Source organism: Pristis pectinata, chromosome 21 (genome assembly GCF_009764475.1).
Source record: "Pristis pectinata isolate sPriPec2 chromosome 21, sPriPec2.1.pri, whole genome shotgun sequence".
In the NCBI taxonomy this organism is placed as follows: domain Eukaryota; kingdom Metazoa; phylum Chordata; class Chondrichthyes; order Rhinopristiformes; family Pristidae; genus Pristis; species Pristis pectinata.
Genome location: NC_067425.1, coordinates 8,177,503 through 8,193,700, shown reverse-complemented (window position 1 = coordinate 8,193,700; position 16,198 = coordinate 8,177,503). Strand labels below are relative to the sequence as shown.

Genomic DNA, 16,198 nt, shown 5'->3' with positions numbered 1-16,198 from the left:
TGATAAGGCGATGCATGCTGCGGTGAAAGTGGAAAGAAAGATTTTCAGGAATGAAGCCAAGTTTGAAAAGTAGGTCCTATCAGAAAGGACTGAGCAGATTAGGAAACTTTTTTGAGAAACATGAAGACTAAAGTTGTTCCTGCAGGGGTTGGTAGGACAGATGTGGAGAAGGTAATTCTGTGCGGAGAGAAAGGAAAGTTAAGTAGCACTTTTTGTACCTTGAGAAAGTTCAAAGAAGGCTTTGTCCGTGAGGCTACATTGACACAAAAGGTCCCTTGGCACTGTTTAGACAGAGGGGAGATCTGGTATCCTGGCCAACATTTTGTCATCCATCAAAGACCCATGCTTTCTATTAAATGGGTAGAGCTCTACACTGCTGTTAGTTTGCAGGCTGGGTATGGAGGTGAGCTTCTCACTACCATCAGGGCAAGGATCAGTATTGGGGGCATTCTGTGCCTCTTCTGAATGTGCGTTTATATTGGTCTGTCATGATCTTCCTCTTATCTTACCTGCTGTTGCTCTTTACCAATCTCTGTTTATCCCTCTCTTGTCTTTGGTTGTTTGTGAACATGATTTAATGGCTGTGTTTGCTCTTGGCTCCTGATACATGGGTGTTGTGGACATTATGGAAGACTTCAAGTAAACTTGCTAGATTCAATCATGCAAAGACTTATTCTTCCCCTGCCTGGTGAGATGTCCCCAAAGGTGCCAGCAACACCAGCCTGGTACATCACTCAGCATAGTGGCAGCTTCCCTCTCCATACTTCGATCTTTCTATTAGCAGTGTGAAGATGGGGTAAAATTAACAGTCAATGGATGGAGCTTTTGCTCTTTCAGAGAGAGTAAACCTTGTAGCACTGAGGGAGGATATTCAGCCCATTGTGCTCAGACTAGCACATTGACTGTGGTATGCCATTATTCTATAACTCTCTCTTTCCCTTGCTGTCCAACCTTCCCACCCTCTCACTTTGGCTCCTTCTTGCTCTCCTGTCCTTCTCTCTTCTTGACAATGTTTCTATCTGTGTTTCTTGGTGGGTGTTTGCATTTCAGTTGGTGTTTGGGGGTAATAATTGTTAAATATCACTCCTGTTCTTTAGCCTTTTCCAGGATTTATTCTTCAGTCTTTGCCGTCCAAAAACACATCATGCAAATTTAAAAAGCCTTTTATTTCATTCTCTTTCTGAAAATTTTCTAATTTAACAGTGGATTATAACTGAGCTCAAACCATGGAGTGCTTGTCCTTCGTGACGTGTTCCTCAGTTGGGTTATGTGTAGGTTATACTAACTTTCCTTCAAGAAATTATAAAATTAAATTTTTTTTTGTCTTTTTTCAGATGGTCACTCGAACAAAGAAAATATTTGTAGGTGGATTATCTGCAAACACAGTAGTCGATGACGTAAAGCAGTACTTTGAGCAGTTTGGCAAGGTAAGAGTGAATTAAGACGCAGTGGAATGTGCAGAATTGAAACGGCAATGTTAATCCACGAAGAAGGACAAAGATCGTTGTTTCAGGAGTTGGCACTTGTTCTGTGAATATAGGTACAAAGCCTTGGACCTGTGTTCGAATCCGAATGTGTTTCCCAGCTGCTAGAATTCCCAAAATCCCAACGTTTTTTTTAAAAAAAAGGAGTGTGCCATTCAATCCATTTAAGCTGTTCAACAGGTGCATGGCTGAACTATGTCTTAACTCCATCCACCTGTCTTGGCTCCATATTGTATTAATGCCATAACTAGCAAAAACAATGGTTATCACCTTGAAGCTTGTTAAACTGAGCAATCTTCTTTCTTTTAGTGGGATCGGTCAGACTTTGATAATCAGCTTGAGGGAAGAGGTCAATGTTACTTTATTAACAAGGAAGCATTAGGAAGCGTTGGAGGCTTGGCTTTGGGGACACTGTAATTACTGGTGCAGTGTCATAGCTCTGAGGCATTGTTGTCTCTTGTCACCTGTTGTAGCTTCTTAGGATTCTGATTTTCCTTGTAAGGAACTAACACCACCACCTTCCCACTCTTTAACAAAGATTGGAATACTTGCTTCTGACATGTGGATGATGGTTTCAAACCAGAACCACTGACAGCTGGGGCATAGACAGAGTTAATGCAAGTAGGGTCTTTCCACCTAGATTAGGAGAGAGAAGTATGAGAGGACATGGCTTTAGGGTGAAAGGGGAAAGGTTTAGGGGGAACATTAGAGGGAACTTCTTCACTCAAAGAGTGGTGGGAGTGTGGAATGGGCTGCCATCTGATGTGGTAAATGCAGGCTCGCTCTTAACTTTTAAGAGTAAATTGGATAGATACATGGACGAGAGAGGTCTGGAGGGGTATGGGCTGGGGACAGGTAAATGGGACTAGCAGAATAATGTTTCGACACAGACTAGAAGGGTCGAATGGCCTGTTTTCTGTGCTGTAGTTTTCTATGGTTCTATGTTAAGAGTGAGACTTAGTGGCTGGTCAGGAGTTATAAACTGATGTAAGCCAACACAGAAGTATTTATTTGTTCCACCATGGGCAATTTTCTGTCCTTCCTCTGGTGAAGGTGGTTAGTTCATTTTGTAGAACAGGTCCTGAATACCCTCTGGTATCTCGATCATTGTGTTATCATCCTCGGGTGCTCTTTGACCAAAGTTTAGTGAATGCAAACGGGGCCACAAGTTTAAGATTCAGATCAGCTGTGGCCTAATTGATTGGTGGAGGGGGGGGGGGGGGGAACTGAATGGCTTCTCCTGAATCCTGAGGGTCAGAGCATGAAGCAGAACAGGCCTTCTGATACAAATCTAACTGGTCTTTCAATTGAATTTCTTCACTAATTAGGGATTCATTTGGAAGCCTTAAGTGATCATGAACCTTGGCTGCTACTTCATAGGGACATCTAGCTCCCTGCCATTAGAGGCACCCTAAATGTTTCTACAAGCTGTAAAATTATGACAACTTTACCTGTCAATAGGCTGCCCCTAAAAGGGTATTTCTCAGGAAAAAAAAAATCAGCAGGTATCTTGATAAAGTCATGATGGAGGGGATGCTTAAATGGACTACTTTCTTGCTTGGACATAGAGGTTGAAAATATGGGTCGAATATTTTATACCATAGTACCTGGAGTGAGGTCAGTGGGATAAGATGCACCTTTGGGAATATGAATTGAGTTTGACTTCACTGTTGATTCAGGAGCGTGTCCTTGACTGTTGACTTAATGCGATTAACGATCTTTCAGAATATATCCATGTGCTGAGTTTGTTTGCATAGTTGCTTCACTGAGTAATCCTAATATAGACTACATGTAGTGCTTTAGAATTTGAGCGGGATGTTTTTGTTGCTAAAGATGTTTGATATGAAAGTATTGGTTTCGTTGCTGTGCTTAGCAGCTGCGTGGTGCATGGGGTCAGAATGGAACAAAATTCATTTTTAGTTCTGATGAAGTGGCTTCCTCCCTGCAAACCAGCTTGGGACTGGGCTTGACTGCCACCTCACAGGGACATCTAACCACCCGCCATTGCAGTCACCCTAAATATTTCTGCACCTATAAAATACTAGAAACATTGTTTACCTTCTTTCTGTTCATTTCTGCAGCCGCCTCTCATACACAGACTGATTTCTCTTGCACATGAGAAGGAAACTGAATAAAATGCCAGTTTTGCGATGTTGGGAGAAACACAACAATATGAAGGAACTTCAGGCTCTTAAATGACCTTCTAGGAAACAAAGTCAGAGTCCAGAGACTCTGCCACATTTAAAAAGTACTCAGTGATCATTTAAAGTGCCATAACTCACCCGACTATGGACCAACAGCCAAGAACTGTGATTAATGACCATTTTTGGCTAGTATTAATATGATGTCCCCTCTCTGTCCCATAAATGTCTATGATTCATTAATCTTTGTCTTAACTCAGTGGTCTACTTGGCAGATTTTGTGGTTAATGGGATACAGCAGGTGAAACACTTGCAAAAGAAAATTTTGTGAGGCAAGAGCAAAAGGAGTGGTTCTGATTGGCATCCCTTTCAGAGAATTGCGTAGGCACAAATATCCTACCACACTGTGCCATTCTATGATGTATTCGAGGATGCTGCCAGGACTCAAGGGTCTGAATTGTCGGGAAAGGTTGAGCAGGCTAGGACTTTATTCCTTGGTACGTAGGAGACTGAGGAGTGACCTTAAAGAGGTGTATAATATCATGGGGGACATAGGGTGAACGCACACAGTTTCCTTCCCGTTGAAGGGGAACTAAAAACTAGAGGGCATAGGTTTAAGGTGAGAGGTGAAAGATTTAACAGGGACCTGGGGGCAACTTCACACAGACAGTGGTGGCGAAACGAGCTGCCAGAGGAAGTGGTTGAGGGAGGTACAATGACAACATTTAAAAGACAGTTGGATAAGTTCATGGATAGGAAAGGTTTAGAGGGATATGGGCCAAACGCGGGCAAAGGGGCTAGCTTGGTGGACACCACAGTCATCATGAATGAGTTGGGCTGAAGGACCTGTTTCCGTGCTCTATGACTCTATTCAATAATTCTGTTTTTGTTTTCCGTGGTCCATTTCTTGTAAAGACTCTTAAGCGGAAAATGCTTGTATTTTCCTCCTCCATGTTGTCAAATTTCTCCCCTACATCTTTTGACATCCTGTTCCTAGTGCACATCCATAGCACCACAGCCACTGTGCCTCAAGGTCCTGCCTGCTGCTACAGAAAGAAAATATGGGTCTGCACTTGTTTATAAAGGGAAGCCACTCATGTCACATTGGGTGTTTTTGACTTGGAGCCTAAAACTCCAAAGTGCTGCCCTCCATCAAAATAAGCACTTAAACTCTGATTGACCTGAGACCATGTTTATTTACAATGGTCGGCATTAATCTCCTTAAAAAGCCACAACTGCACCTTGGCAGCAGAGTGACACAGAGTGTAGCACTCTGATTCTTGTAAAGCTGTTTCACGCGACTTGCGGGAGATCTGCGGCTTTATTGAGTGAATGCTGATCTGTTTCTAAAGGGATGAAATTTATCATATGGTGCCTCTTAGAAAATTCTTGGAGGATTCTAGTAACAATTCAACTTCCTACTTTGTCATTCTCATGGTTGAGAAGAAAGTGTCAAAAGGCCCAGTGTGCTGTATTGTTCTATTAATCTGGTCCTTCAGAACATTGGTTACAAGCTTTTTTAATGGCATTCTGGGTCGTCCAGTGTGTTAATGACGCTGAAAGGCCCCATTTGTTAGAAGCTATGTTGTGTTCACGTGCAACAGTTGGTTTCAATACTTGTCGGGAATGCAAAGAAGTATCTGGCTAACTAATGGTGTATGAGGGAGAAGAGGCCGCAGACGCTGGAATCTGGAGCAACAAACAATCTGCTGGAGGAACTCAGCGGGTCGAGCAGCATCTGTGGGAGGAAACAAGTTGACGACGTTTCGGGTCAAAACCCTCCATCAGGACTCCCCTCCACATCCTCATACCTGAGAGCACCTCAACCCCACACTTCCTGCTTCTTATCTCTTACCCAAACCCACAAACAGGACTGTCCTGATAGACCTATTGTTTCTGCCTGCCCACCCCCCACTGAACTTATCCCTTGACTCTATCCTGTCTCCCCTTCCTCCACTCCCTTCCCACCTGCCCTCCGTCATTCTGACACCTTCTGATTCCCAGGCACCCACCGCCTCACCTTCACACTGGATGTCCAGTCTTTTATACACTTTCATTCCCCATCAGGAAGGTCTTAAAGCCCTCCGCTTCTTTCTACAACAAAGATCCAACCACTTCCCCTCCACCAATACTCTCATCTGCCTGGCTGCGCAGATAAGCTGTCTTTATTAGTCACATGTACATCAAAACACACAGTGAAATGCACCTTTTGCGTAGAGTGTTCTGGGGGCAGTCTGCAAGTGTCGCCACGCTTCCGGCGCCAACATAGCATGCCCACAACTTCCTAACCCGTACGTCTTTGGAATGTGGGAGGAAACCGGAGCACCGGGAGGAAACCCACACAGACACGGGGAGAATGTACAAACTCCTTACAGACAGTGACAGATGCTGTGAGGAGGTTGGGGGTTAGTGTTCAATCATGAGTGCATTGGTTCCCCAAGTTGAATGCCAACCTGATATCTGTTTGAGAACAGTTCCAACAAAACAAGTTGCCTCCAATACAACACCCCAAATAGCGTCACAGGAATATATTTGGATAGAAGTTCACATCGAGCCAAAGAAATGGGAGAGTTGACCAAAAGCTCGATTAAAGAAGTTGTTACTGAGGGTGCCTTTAAAGGAAGAAACAAGGTATTGAGACTCAGGAGGGGAGGGCTTTCAAATCTTTGGGTTTTGATGATGGAAGGTGAGACTGCTGGGGCAAAGGAAGTGGAGAATGCATTAGAGGCCAAAAGTGGGGAAGTGAGGCTTGGAGGAGGTTTGAGAGAAGGGTTGAGGATGAGGATGACGATTTTTTTGATCAGGGGCTTGATGTACAGCAAAAGAATTGGGGGAATCAACCGGCATTGAGGTGATGAACGAACGGGATGTGTTGTAGCTGAGGACACAGACACAAGTTGTTGGAGATGGAGAGCCTGCCAGGAAAGCATTGGAACGGCGGAGAATGGAGGTTGTTCCAGCTTGTGCTACTTTCTGCCCCAACAAAACTCTGTGGTTTTCAAGCTGAAAGGAAGGAAGCGAGAGGAATCCCCTCCCACTCTGAGTATAAAGTATGAAAGGAAATGTTCCCAAGATCAACAAAATTAAAGGATTAAGCGTTAACCCAACCCTCCGGTTACACAGTGCAACACAGAGTCTCGCTAATGATGGTCTTTACCTTTCAGTGACCCACTTCCCCAGTCAGCACTTCACCTGCGGTTCAATTAATGGGTTTCTCATTCCACTTGACGGTCACTTGTTTGATCCTGACGCCGGCTGATCTAGAAGTTTGCCCACTGCAAGTTCTGCGAGCTCATTGAAGACTCCTGGTTCCTGCTGTCCTTGTGAAACTGCCTTTGACTCGGACCTTGCATCTTTTCCAGCACAGGAGGAATGGGCCAAATGGCCCACTTCCAGTGCTGTAAATTTTCACTGTTATTGGTGAACACAAAGGAGTGGATTCTGCCTCTGAGTGACAATCGTGCTGCCCGACTCTTGATCTGTTTCAGCTTGCTTAAGGTTTGCCACTGGTGGGGGTCAGATTTTATTAGGCATACATCCTACACCGTAGTTCACAGGCGCAGCAGTAAGCGCTGCTGCCCCATGGTTTCAGCGACCCACAGTCTGTCCTGACTGTGAACGCTGTCAGTGTGGAGTTTGCAAGTTCTCCCTGTGACCACGTGGGTTTGCCCTGGGTGCTCCAGTTTCCTCCCACATCCCAGAGACAAATAATCAAAGAAGAGTTGGTGGGCATTTGAGAGAGAATAGGTGAAAGGAAAGTAAGGGGATGGCGTTTAAGAGGCTTTTAGATAGACGCATGATGATGCAGGGATTGGAGGGATGTGGTCATGTGCTGGCAGAAGAGATTTAGTTCAGTTTGACATCGTATTCAGCACAGACATTGTGGGCTGAAGGGCCTGTTCCTGTGCTTTTCTATGTTGTGAGAGGGAGAATGACGCCGAGCAGATTGCTCTGCTGGGAGCCAGCAGGCACCTGATGGGCCAAATGGCCTGGTGCATCATAATTAAGCAGCACACTCGTGCTGAAGAGGGTGTATGTTGAGGTCTTGCTCCAGAGACTTGAGCGCAGAAATCCACTCAGACACTTCCAGCGCAGTGCTGAGGGAGTGCTGCCTAGTCAGAGGCACTGCCGTTTGAAGATCAGAGTCATGCAGCACAGAAACAGGCCTATCAGCTCACCATCTCCATACTGGTCATCAAATATCTATTTATTAATCCCAATTATCACCACTTGATCCATAGCCTTGTATGCCTTGGTGCAGGTGCTAGATACTTAAATGGTGTTAGAGTACTTGGCTGCACTACCCCCTTAGGAAGTTTGTTCCAGATGCCAAACCCCCACTGGGCGAGAAAGTTCTCTCTCTGATCTCCTCTAAACTCTCATCCTTTTCCCTAAACCTATGCCCTAAATTGTGGTGCTATCTCCCTCTACAGTACATTAAAAGCCCCTCTCCTGAGGAGGAGCACCCTCGCCATACCCTTCATCCAACACCACTGCAACCAATTCTCCAGTGCTTGCAACCAAAGTCTTGCCACCCTGGCTTTCAGGAGGAACTTGGCAGTAAGTGAATCAGCTGTGATTTTCAGTGGCTGCTGACTGTTGGAGTTATAAACATGACAGGGTTTGCAGATCTACTGAGGTCTAGATGCAGAGGAGGTTTCAAACAAAAAGCCAAAAATATTTACTGAGATGAGACCTGTATTTTGCTAGTTTCCACCCATTGATGGTGTTTTTACTTGGGCAGCTCATGACTAAACGTGGAAGGATAGGTTGTCACATCCTGGCAATGAATGGGGTCTTTGGGTTCTTGTTAATGAAGTCCTGTTGCCTGTAATAGAGGAGTCGGACAGGGATGGGCTGAATGATCATTTCTGTCATCTCTCTCTCGCTCTCTCTCTCGCTCTCTCTCTCGCTCTCTCTCTCACTTATCCAAAGAGATGAGGCCGTTACAAAACCTGTGATGGTCTCTCCTCCCTCCATCACCTTTAAACAGCCCCTTGAATGATTCCCCACTGCCTCCCTCTTTCATCCAACCCTGCAGGCTGTTGTTTGTGTGAGGAAATGTTTTCTGATGTCAGCCCCATGCCTCAGTTTTCAGAATGTACCAGTGCCCCTTGACACTGGGGTTTAATTTAAAATTGAGCTCCCCATGAGGCTATTTAGTCCAGGACCCCGAGCCCAGGTGTTTATAGAGATTTAAGTAAAAACAAGTCAGTGTAGGAATTTTTCTGGCCGCTTTGTGCAGTGAGATTATAAATGAATTTGAGAAGCCTTTCTCCGCCAGTACTTCATGTCAAAACCTTACTTTCTTGGAATGTATTTGTGAAGTGGCAGAGACGGAAATTCCTGCCAACCCAAAATGATTGATCAGATTTGCAAAATGTCTGTTATTTAGAAGGGAATTCAGTAATTGTGGCTCCTTCATATTGTATTTCAGTTTGGCCTCTGGCCTGGGAAGGTAACAGGATAAAGCTCTCCTCTTGTTTGTCATACTGGTGGCTACAGGCTCACAATGATCTTTTGTACCTCTGGGTGAGGGATGTGGCGAGTCGTGAAGTACTCCAACCATGGTCCACAGTGGGCCTCAGCTCCCTCTGTCTTCCTTGGCACCAGGCAAGTGAGGGTTACTGGACCTTGGGGACTTGGGTGAGTCCCCACCCTGGCAAGTAGATCATGGGAGCAAAGTGCCTCAGAATGACACTTAACTCTGAAACGTAGAGTGAGAATGCAGACCCCAAGAGAGTGGGCTGATGAGTCGTAGTGTCACGCAGCGCAGAAGCAGGCTCTTCGGCCCAACTGTACCACGCCGACCAAGATGCCCATCCAAGCCAGTCCTATTTGCCAGTGTTTAACCTTCTAAACCTTTCCTATCCATGTACCTGTCCATCTGTCTTTAAAAGTTGTTATTGTACCTGCCTCAACAACTTCCTCTGGCAGCTCATTCCATATGTAGACCACTCTCTGGGTTTCAACAAAAAACAAGTTGCCCCTCAAGTTCCTATTAAATCTTTCCCCTCTCGCCTTACACCTATACCTTCTAGTCCTCGATTCCCCAGACCTGGGAAAAAGGCCGAGTGCATTCACCCTATCTGTGCCCCTCATGATTTTTATACACCTCTGTAAGATCACCTCTCCTACACTCCAAGGAAAAAAGTCCTAGCCTGTTCAACCTCTCCCTATAACTTAGTCCCTGAAGTCCTGGAATCAGAGTCATTTAGTGCCAACTGAATCATTTTCAGGACAGATGGAGGCCATTCTGCCCATTGGGCATCTCTATGCCAGTTCTCCTTTAATTAGTTTCTCTCTAGGAGGGAAACTAAAGTGACGTGTACCAGATTATTTGTTAAGGATGTTCTCAGTTATTGTGGACATTGTAAATCTTTTTTTGTCCATTTAGCTGGCATCCACAATTTATTTTCTGTCCCAGGTAGCTCACTGCAACCTTCTTGGGGAAATTAGACAACAAATACTTGCCTTGCCACTGATGCCAGCTTCCCATGAAAGTATTAGAACAGCGTAGCCTTGGAAAAATGGTGTTATTCTAACACCAGCTTGAACCGCTGTGGTACTCCCACAGTGCTGCAAGCAGGGAGATCAAGTATGTTGTCCCAGTGACAATGAGAGAGCGGTGATCATTTTGCCAAGGGTTGGTGTTCCCATGCACTTGCTGGCTTTTGTTTGGTGGCGAGACACTGGAGTTTGGGAGGTGATAGAATATGTTTACCGTATACTTGGGTTTGTATTTATTTTATCCACTGCGGAAATCCCAGAGCCTTTTGCAGTGATTTGTCCTTGAACTGTGGATGTACAGTTATTGAACTAAAGGAATATTGGATAGGTGAGAAAATGGGCCTGATCACAGAATGGTGGAACAGGCTCGAGGCTGGGCATGCTGTACCTAGTTTGTGATCTTATGTAACGGATCAGCACCGATCTCTCTGTAACTGTAACACTTCATTCTGCATTCTGTTATAGTTTTCCCTTGTACCATCTCAGTACATGCGACAATAATAAACCATTTTGCAGAACTGCTGCTTTAAACCACAGGGCTTAGCAGGGGCAGTAAAGATGGGTAGCAAGTTCCTCACTGTGTCTTCCTCAGACTTGCTCAACACCAACGATGTTTAGAAATAATAGGTCGACTGCATAGCTATTTCTTTCACATTTCATTGGAGTTTATGGAAAAGTGAAATACTACTCATGCGAGAAAACAAACAAAAAACAGGGAAATCACTGGAAATACTCAGCAGGCCGGGCAGCATCTTCGGAGAGAGACGTTTCAAGTCCACAAGCTTTCTTATGTATTCCCCCTATGTAACAAACTAGTTGACTCTTGGAACAAATGTATCTGAAGAGCTGTGAGATGTATTTACAGTGTGCACAGTGATCAATAAATTGTTAGGTATTTTATTTCTAGTCAGAGATATTGTTAGTGTCCACTGTTAAAGGTAGCAGAGTTTGGAAATTTGTCTACCTTGAGGTAGCCCCTAACTGAAGATCACAGAGATAAGAGGTTAGATATGCAAAGTTTTTAAGCATTCACTGAAGCGGAAACCAAACCTTCTTTGAAGTGCTGTGACGGAGACCAAGTCTCTCACTCGCAACTCCTCAGCCACGGTTGAACAGAGTAATTAGTTTCGAAGGCCTCTCCTTACTCAGCGGTTTAGTCTAATCAGCTTTGTCTGTGCTCAACAAAGTGAGCTTATTCTGCTAAGCTGCAATAACTCCTGTCTCTTTGTTGTTTTTTTGCAATTCATTTTCTCTCATATTTTCTGCCAGTTTTTCTTTCTGTGACTGTACAAGTCATTTCCAATCCAGTGGGTCACCACAATAGCTCCTTTATAAGGCAGCTGTACTAGTTCCCATGCCTCCACTGCTCTTTCCCTACTATCATACTCCCTTGTGTTCTCCCCCTCCCCCCCAGCTCTGTCTGTCTGTCTCTCTCTCTGTCTCACTCCGCCTCTCTGACTGTGTGCGCCTCTCTCTTTCTCTCCCCACCGTGTCTATCTCCCTCTCTCTTCTGTCTCTATCTCTTTCATTGTGTCTGTCTCCCTCCTCTCTCTTCCCTCCTGCCGCTGTCTCTCTCTTTCCCTGTGTGTCTGTCTGTCTGTCCCTGTCTCTCTCTGTCTCTATGTGTGTGTCTCTCTCCCTCTGTCTCTCTATCTCTGTCACTCACTGTGTGTGCCTCTCCCTCTCTCTCTCCCTCTCTCTCTCCCCCTCTCTCTCCCCCCTCTCTCCCCCCCTCTCTCCCCCCCTCTCTCCCCCCTCTCTCCCCCCCTCTCTCCCCCCCTCTCTCCCCCCTCTCTCCCCCCCTCTCTCCCCCCCTCTCTCCCCCCCTCTCTCCCCCCCCTCTCTCCCCCCACTCTCTCCCCCCTCTCTCCCCCCCTCTCTCTCCCCCTCTCTCTCCCCCCCTCTCCCCCCCTCTCCCCCCCTCTCCCCCCCCTCTCTCCCCCCTCTCTCTCCCCCCTCTCTACCCCTCTCTACCCCTCTCTCCCTCTCTACCCCCACTCTCTACCCCTCTCTCCCTCTCTCCCCCCTCTCCCCCTCTCTCCCCCTCTCTCCCCCCTCCCTCCCCCCCTCCCCCCCTCCCCTCTCTCCCCACCCTCTCCCCCCTCCCCTCTCTCTCCCCCCTCTCTCTCCCCCCTCTCCCCCTCTCTCTCCCCCTCTCTCTCCCCCTCTCTCCCCCCCCTCTCTCCCCCCCTCTCTCTCCCCCCTCTCTCTCCCCCCTCTCTCTCCCCCCTCTCTCTCCCCTCTCTCCCCCTCTCTCCCCCCTCTCTCCCCCCTCTCCCTCCCCCTCTCCCTCCCCCCTCTCCCTCCCCCCTCTCCCTCCCCCCTCTCCCTCCCCCTCTCCCTCCCCCTCTCCCTCCCCCCTCTCTCTCCCCCACTCCCCCCCTCTCCCCCCCTCTCCCCCCCTCTCCCCCCCTCTCCCCCCCTCTCCCCCTCTCTCTCCCCCCTCTCTCCCTCTTCTCTCCCCCTCTCTCTCCCCCCTCTCTCCCCCCCCTATCTCTCCCCCCTCCCCTCTCCCCCGCCTCTCTCTCCCCACCTCTCTCCCCCTCTCTCCCCTCTCCCCCTCTCTCCCCCCTCCCCCCTCCCCCCCTCTCCCCCCCTCTCTCTCCCCCCTCTCTCTCTCCCCCCTCTCTCTCTCCCCCCTCTCTCTCTCCCCCTCTCTCTCTCCCCCCCTCTCTCTCTCCCCCCTCTCTCTCCCACCCCCCTCTCTCCCCCCTCCCCCTCCCCCCTCTCCCCCTCCTCCCCCCTCCCCCTCTCTCCCCCCTCCCCCTCTCTCCCCCCTCCCCCTCTCTCCCCCCTCCCCCTCTCTCCCCCCTCCCCCTCTCTCTCCCCTCCCCCTCTCTCTCAAAACTGTGTGAATTGTCACACAGAAATGTGCTCTCTTTGCCTTCCCTCATCATGAGTAGTGGTTGACACAACTGTCTAGGAGTCATTTCCTCACACCTCTGAGTTAGTTGGTGAGACATACTTTGAGGTAGGAGGCAGATAAACTTGGACCCATCTAAAGCTGCTCAAATTCAAATGAGATCCAAGTATTTTGCACTTGCACACTGTTTTGTGCCCCAGAATATTGGCTGCATTTTTGAGGAAACTTTACCTTAGGATATGACTCGTTTGTTCTCTCTGAGCCCTTGGTGGAACTTCTATTCCAAGTAAAAGGAAAGTGAGGAACACTCACCTGATCCCCAGCACCTGAGCACCTTTCCTCTTGAGGTGAAAACCTGTGTAGTTTTCATTACTTATTGGACACTCTAATGTGATTGTAGCCCCCATTTTGTACTGCAGTCCATCCATTGACTATATGTAATTTTTAATCCCAGGACCTTCATAGTTTAATGTGGGATAGAAGTTTGCTAACTATACACTCAACAGGCATGGTAGAGCAGTCATCTAGGATGATCATTATTTGGGTGTGGGGATGGTGGGTTCCTGGCTGGCAAAACCACCTCGTTGTTCAAAAGAAAAACGTAGTGACATTTTTCAGTTTATGAAGGTGCATTAAAAGTTTAATTTCTTCAAAATCATTAAAATTGGGAATTTTGTACTCTGGGAAATTTGGCCTGATTGACACCACCAGATCAAGAGGTTCAGAATTGGGGTTAGACTGTGGTGCAGCTCCTTGGATTGGCATCAACAGTTAGTGTACTCGGTCTGGATGAAAGCCCCATAAATACTTTGGTTTCCCAAGCTAGACACCTGTCTAGCTTCAGTTGAATGGGTTTTGTTTATTCTTTGACTCACTCTCCACCAGATACATATTGAGATAATTCCAACTTCCTTTTGTGATGAATCTGGGTCTCTCTGGAAAATATTCTATCCCGTTGGCTCCTTGTCCAGCAAGCTCCATGCGGTGACTAATGTCCTCCTGTTTTATCCTATTTTATGTATGATAACTTAAAAATTACAAAATAGGTAGCAGGAGAAACTATTTTGTGGATCATCATACAACACAAACTGGCCCTTCAGCTGACCATGTCTTTGCCTACCATCCATCTATACTGATCTCATTCACCAGTTCTTGGTTTATAGCCTTGGTAATTCAAGTACTAATCTAGATACATTAAATATTGTGAGAGTGCCTGACCCTACCACCCTCTGGGGCTGTCCATTCCAGGTTTCAACCACCCTCTGGGTGGAAAGTTCTCTGATCCACTGTAAACCTTTTACCCTATTCCCTTTGGTTTTGTATACCTCTGCAATGGGAAAAGGTATCTACCCTATCGATACCCCTCATAATTTTGCATATTTGGGTCACACGCCATGGATTTAGTTGGGCAAATACTACAGGGGAGATGAGAAACGTTTTCATGTTTGAAGGTTGTTGAGTTTAGGACAAGCTTTCTTGAAAGGGTAGTGTAATCAGATTCCAGAGGACCTTTCAGAAGTGTTTGGACTCGTAGCTCCAGGAAAGGCCAGCACAGATGTGATGGACCAGGTGGAGTCCCTTGCAGAGTGTGATTCCATGATTGTGTGGTAGTTCTGTCTTTTCCTTAAGCAGAATGTTACAGCCAAGATGGAGAACTGGCAACGTGGAAATCCTTGTTATTCCATTTTGTCTGAAAACCACTTACAACAAATAGAAGCTCGTTCACTTTATGATTGGATGATGTATATCATCAGTGTACTTTTTAGCCTTGTACCCCACGTCAAGATGGCACTCTGGATCTGTCATTACTCCAGCTCTTGACAGGTTGGGAGTTGTTATTAGAGATGGAGGTCCATGGATGTCAAGGATGACATCCCTGCACCACTGTCAAGCATGCTGAAACCAAATTGGCTGTCAGCCTTCTGTTGCCTCTAAATTGGGGAGTGGATTCATACAAGTCATCGATGATGGTGATTTTTTAATTTTATTTTCTTCCCAATTCAACCCATTCTTATTCATTTTGGTTCCTGTCTCTAAAGTCATGTCAGATTTTGTTGCTGTGTTCCTGCAGCATGGCACCAGGTCACGGAACACTCTGGAGATGGCCCCATCTATAAGGAATCATGTCCATGAGCTAGACTCGGTAACTGCAGGATTTGTGTGCTCTGCTGTCACTTTTAGCTTTCAGAGCAACTTGTTGAAGGTAGGGAGCTGGCTGTCTGTCAAATATCTGTGCCATGTGGCCCCACACAATGCAATTGGTTTTCCAGAGGTAGTGAGGTCAGTTACAACAGGTCAGAATTGGTATTGCCCAAGTTGATACCGGCCATTGGACAAATTTGGTGAACTTATTGCACGTTTACCCCTGTCAACCCTCCAAGGGGCCTTCTGATGGGTAGCCAAGGAAGCTGACTGTTTTGAGCAATTGTTCTCTCCATTATTGCCAACAACAATTTGTATTTGCATTTTACATTTGAACGTAGTAAAGTGTTCCAAAGCTGTGTTATTAAACTAAATTGAATTGCCAGTCACATTGGATAACATTGGCCAGAGGACTATAAGCTTGGCTATTGAGAGAACCTTAAAGATACAGTGTTGTTTGGTTGTACTTGGGTTAACAGGAAGGCATGTTAAGATCTGCAGCGGCCAGCTGAAGAGAGAGGTTGGATCCACACCGCTTACTTTTCACTGATTTGCGTGTGTGTATGTATACAGTCTACACTTGTGAATGTTCACCTGAGCAAGTTCCAGGAGGATTGGAAGAACTCAACGGATCAGGCAGCATCTGAGGAGGAAAGACTTGTATTGCCAACATTTCTGGTCATGACCCTGCCTCAGTCCTGATGCAGGGCTTCGACCTGAACTGTTGACGTACACCTTTTGCCTCCATAGATGTTGCTTGACCAGCTGAGTTCTTCCAGCGTTCTGTTATTTGCTCCAGCTTCCAGCGTCCGCAGTCCCTTTTGTCTTCTCAGAGGATTCCCGGGGCCTACACAGTTGTAACTCAGCAAAGGTATGTGTCTTCAAGGGAAGAAGAGACACAGTGCTCTTATTTGAAGGCTATGGACAGCCACTGTGTTGCAGGTTTTATGTTATAATACACACAAACCAGAAATAGAATCGATCGTTCAGTATAACCATTGTCTCCTTTGCCTGCCTGTGACCAACAATCCCAGTATTAACAGTTACAGAACTAAGGA

At 46.5% G+C, this 16,198-nt stretch overlaps 1 protein-coding gene across 9 annotated transcripts in view; it reads left to right on the top strand.

Moving 5' to 3' along the window:
• The window catches only part of msi2b (musashi RNA-binding protein 2b), a 483,338-nt gene that overhangs the window by 145,520 nt on the left and 321,620 nt on the right, over positions 1 to 16,198 (top strand). For all 9 annotated transcript variants that reach the window (XM_052035983.1, XM_052035982.1, XM_052035981.1 and 6 more), the window contains exon 6: positions 1,335 to 1,427. In XM_052035983.1, coding sequence (XP_051891943.1) covers positions 1,335 to 1,427 — 93 coding nt within the window. The remainder of the gene's footprint in view (positions 1 to 1,334; positions 1,428 to 16,198) is intronic.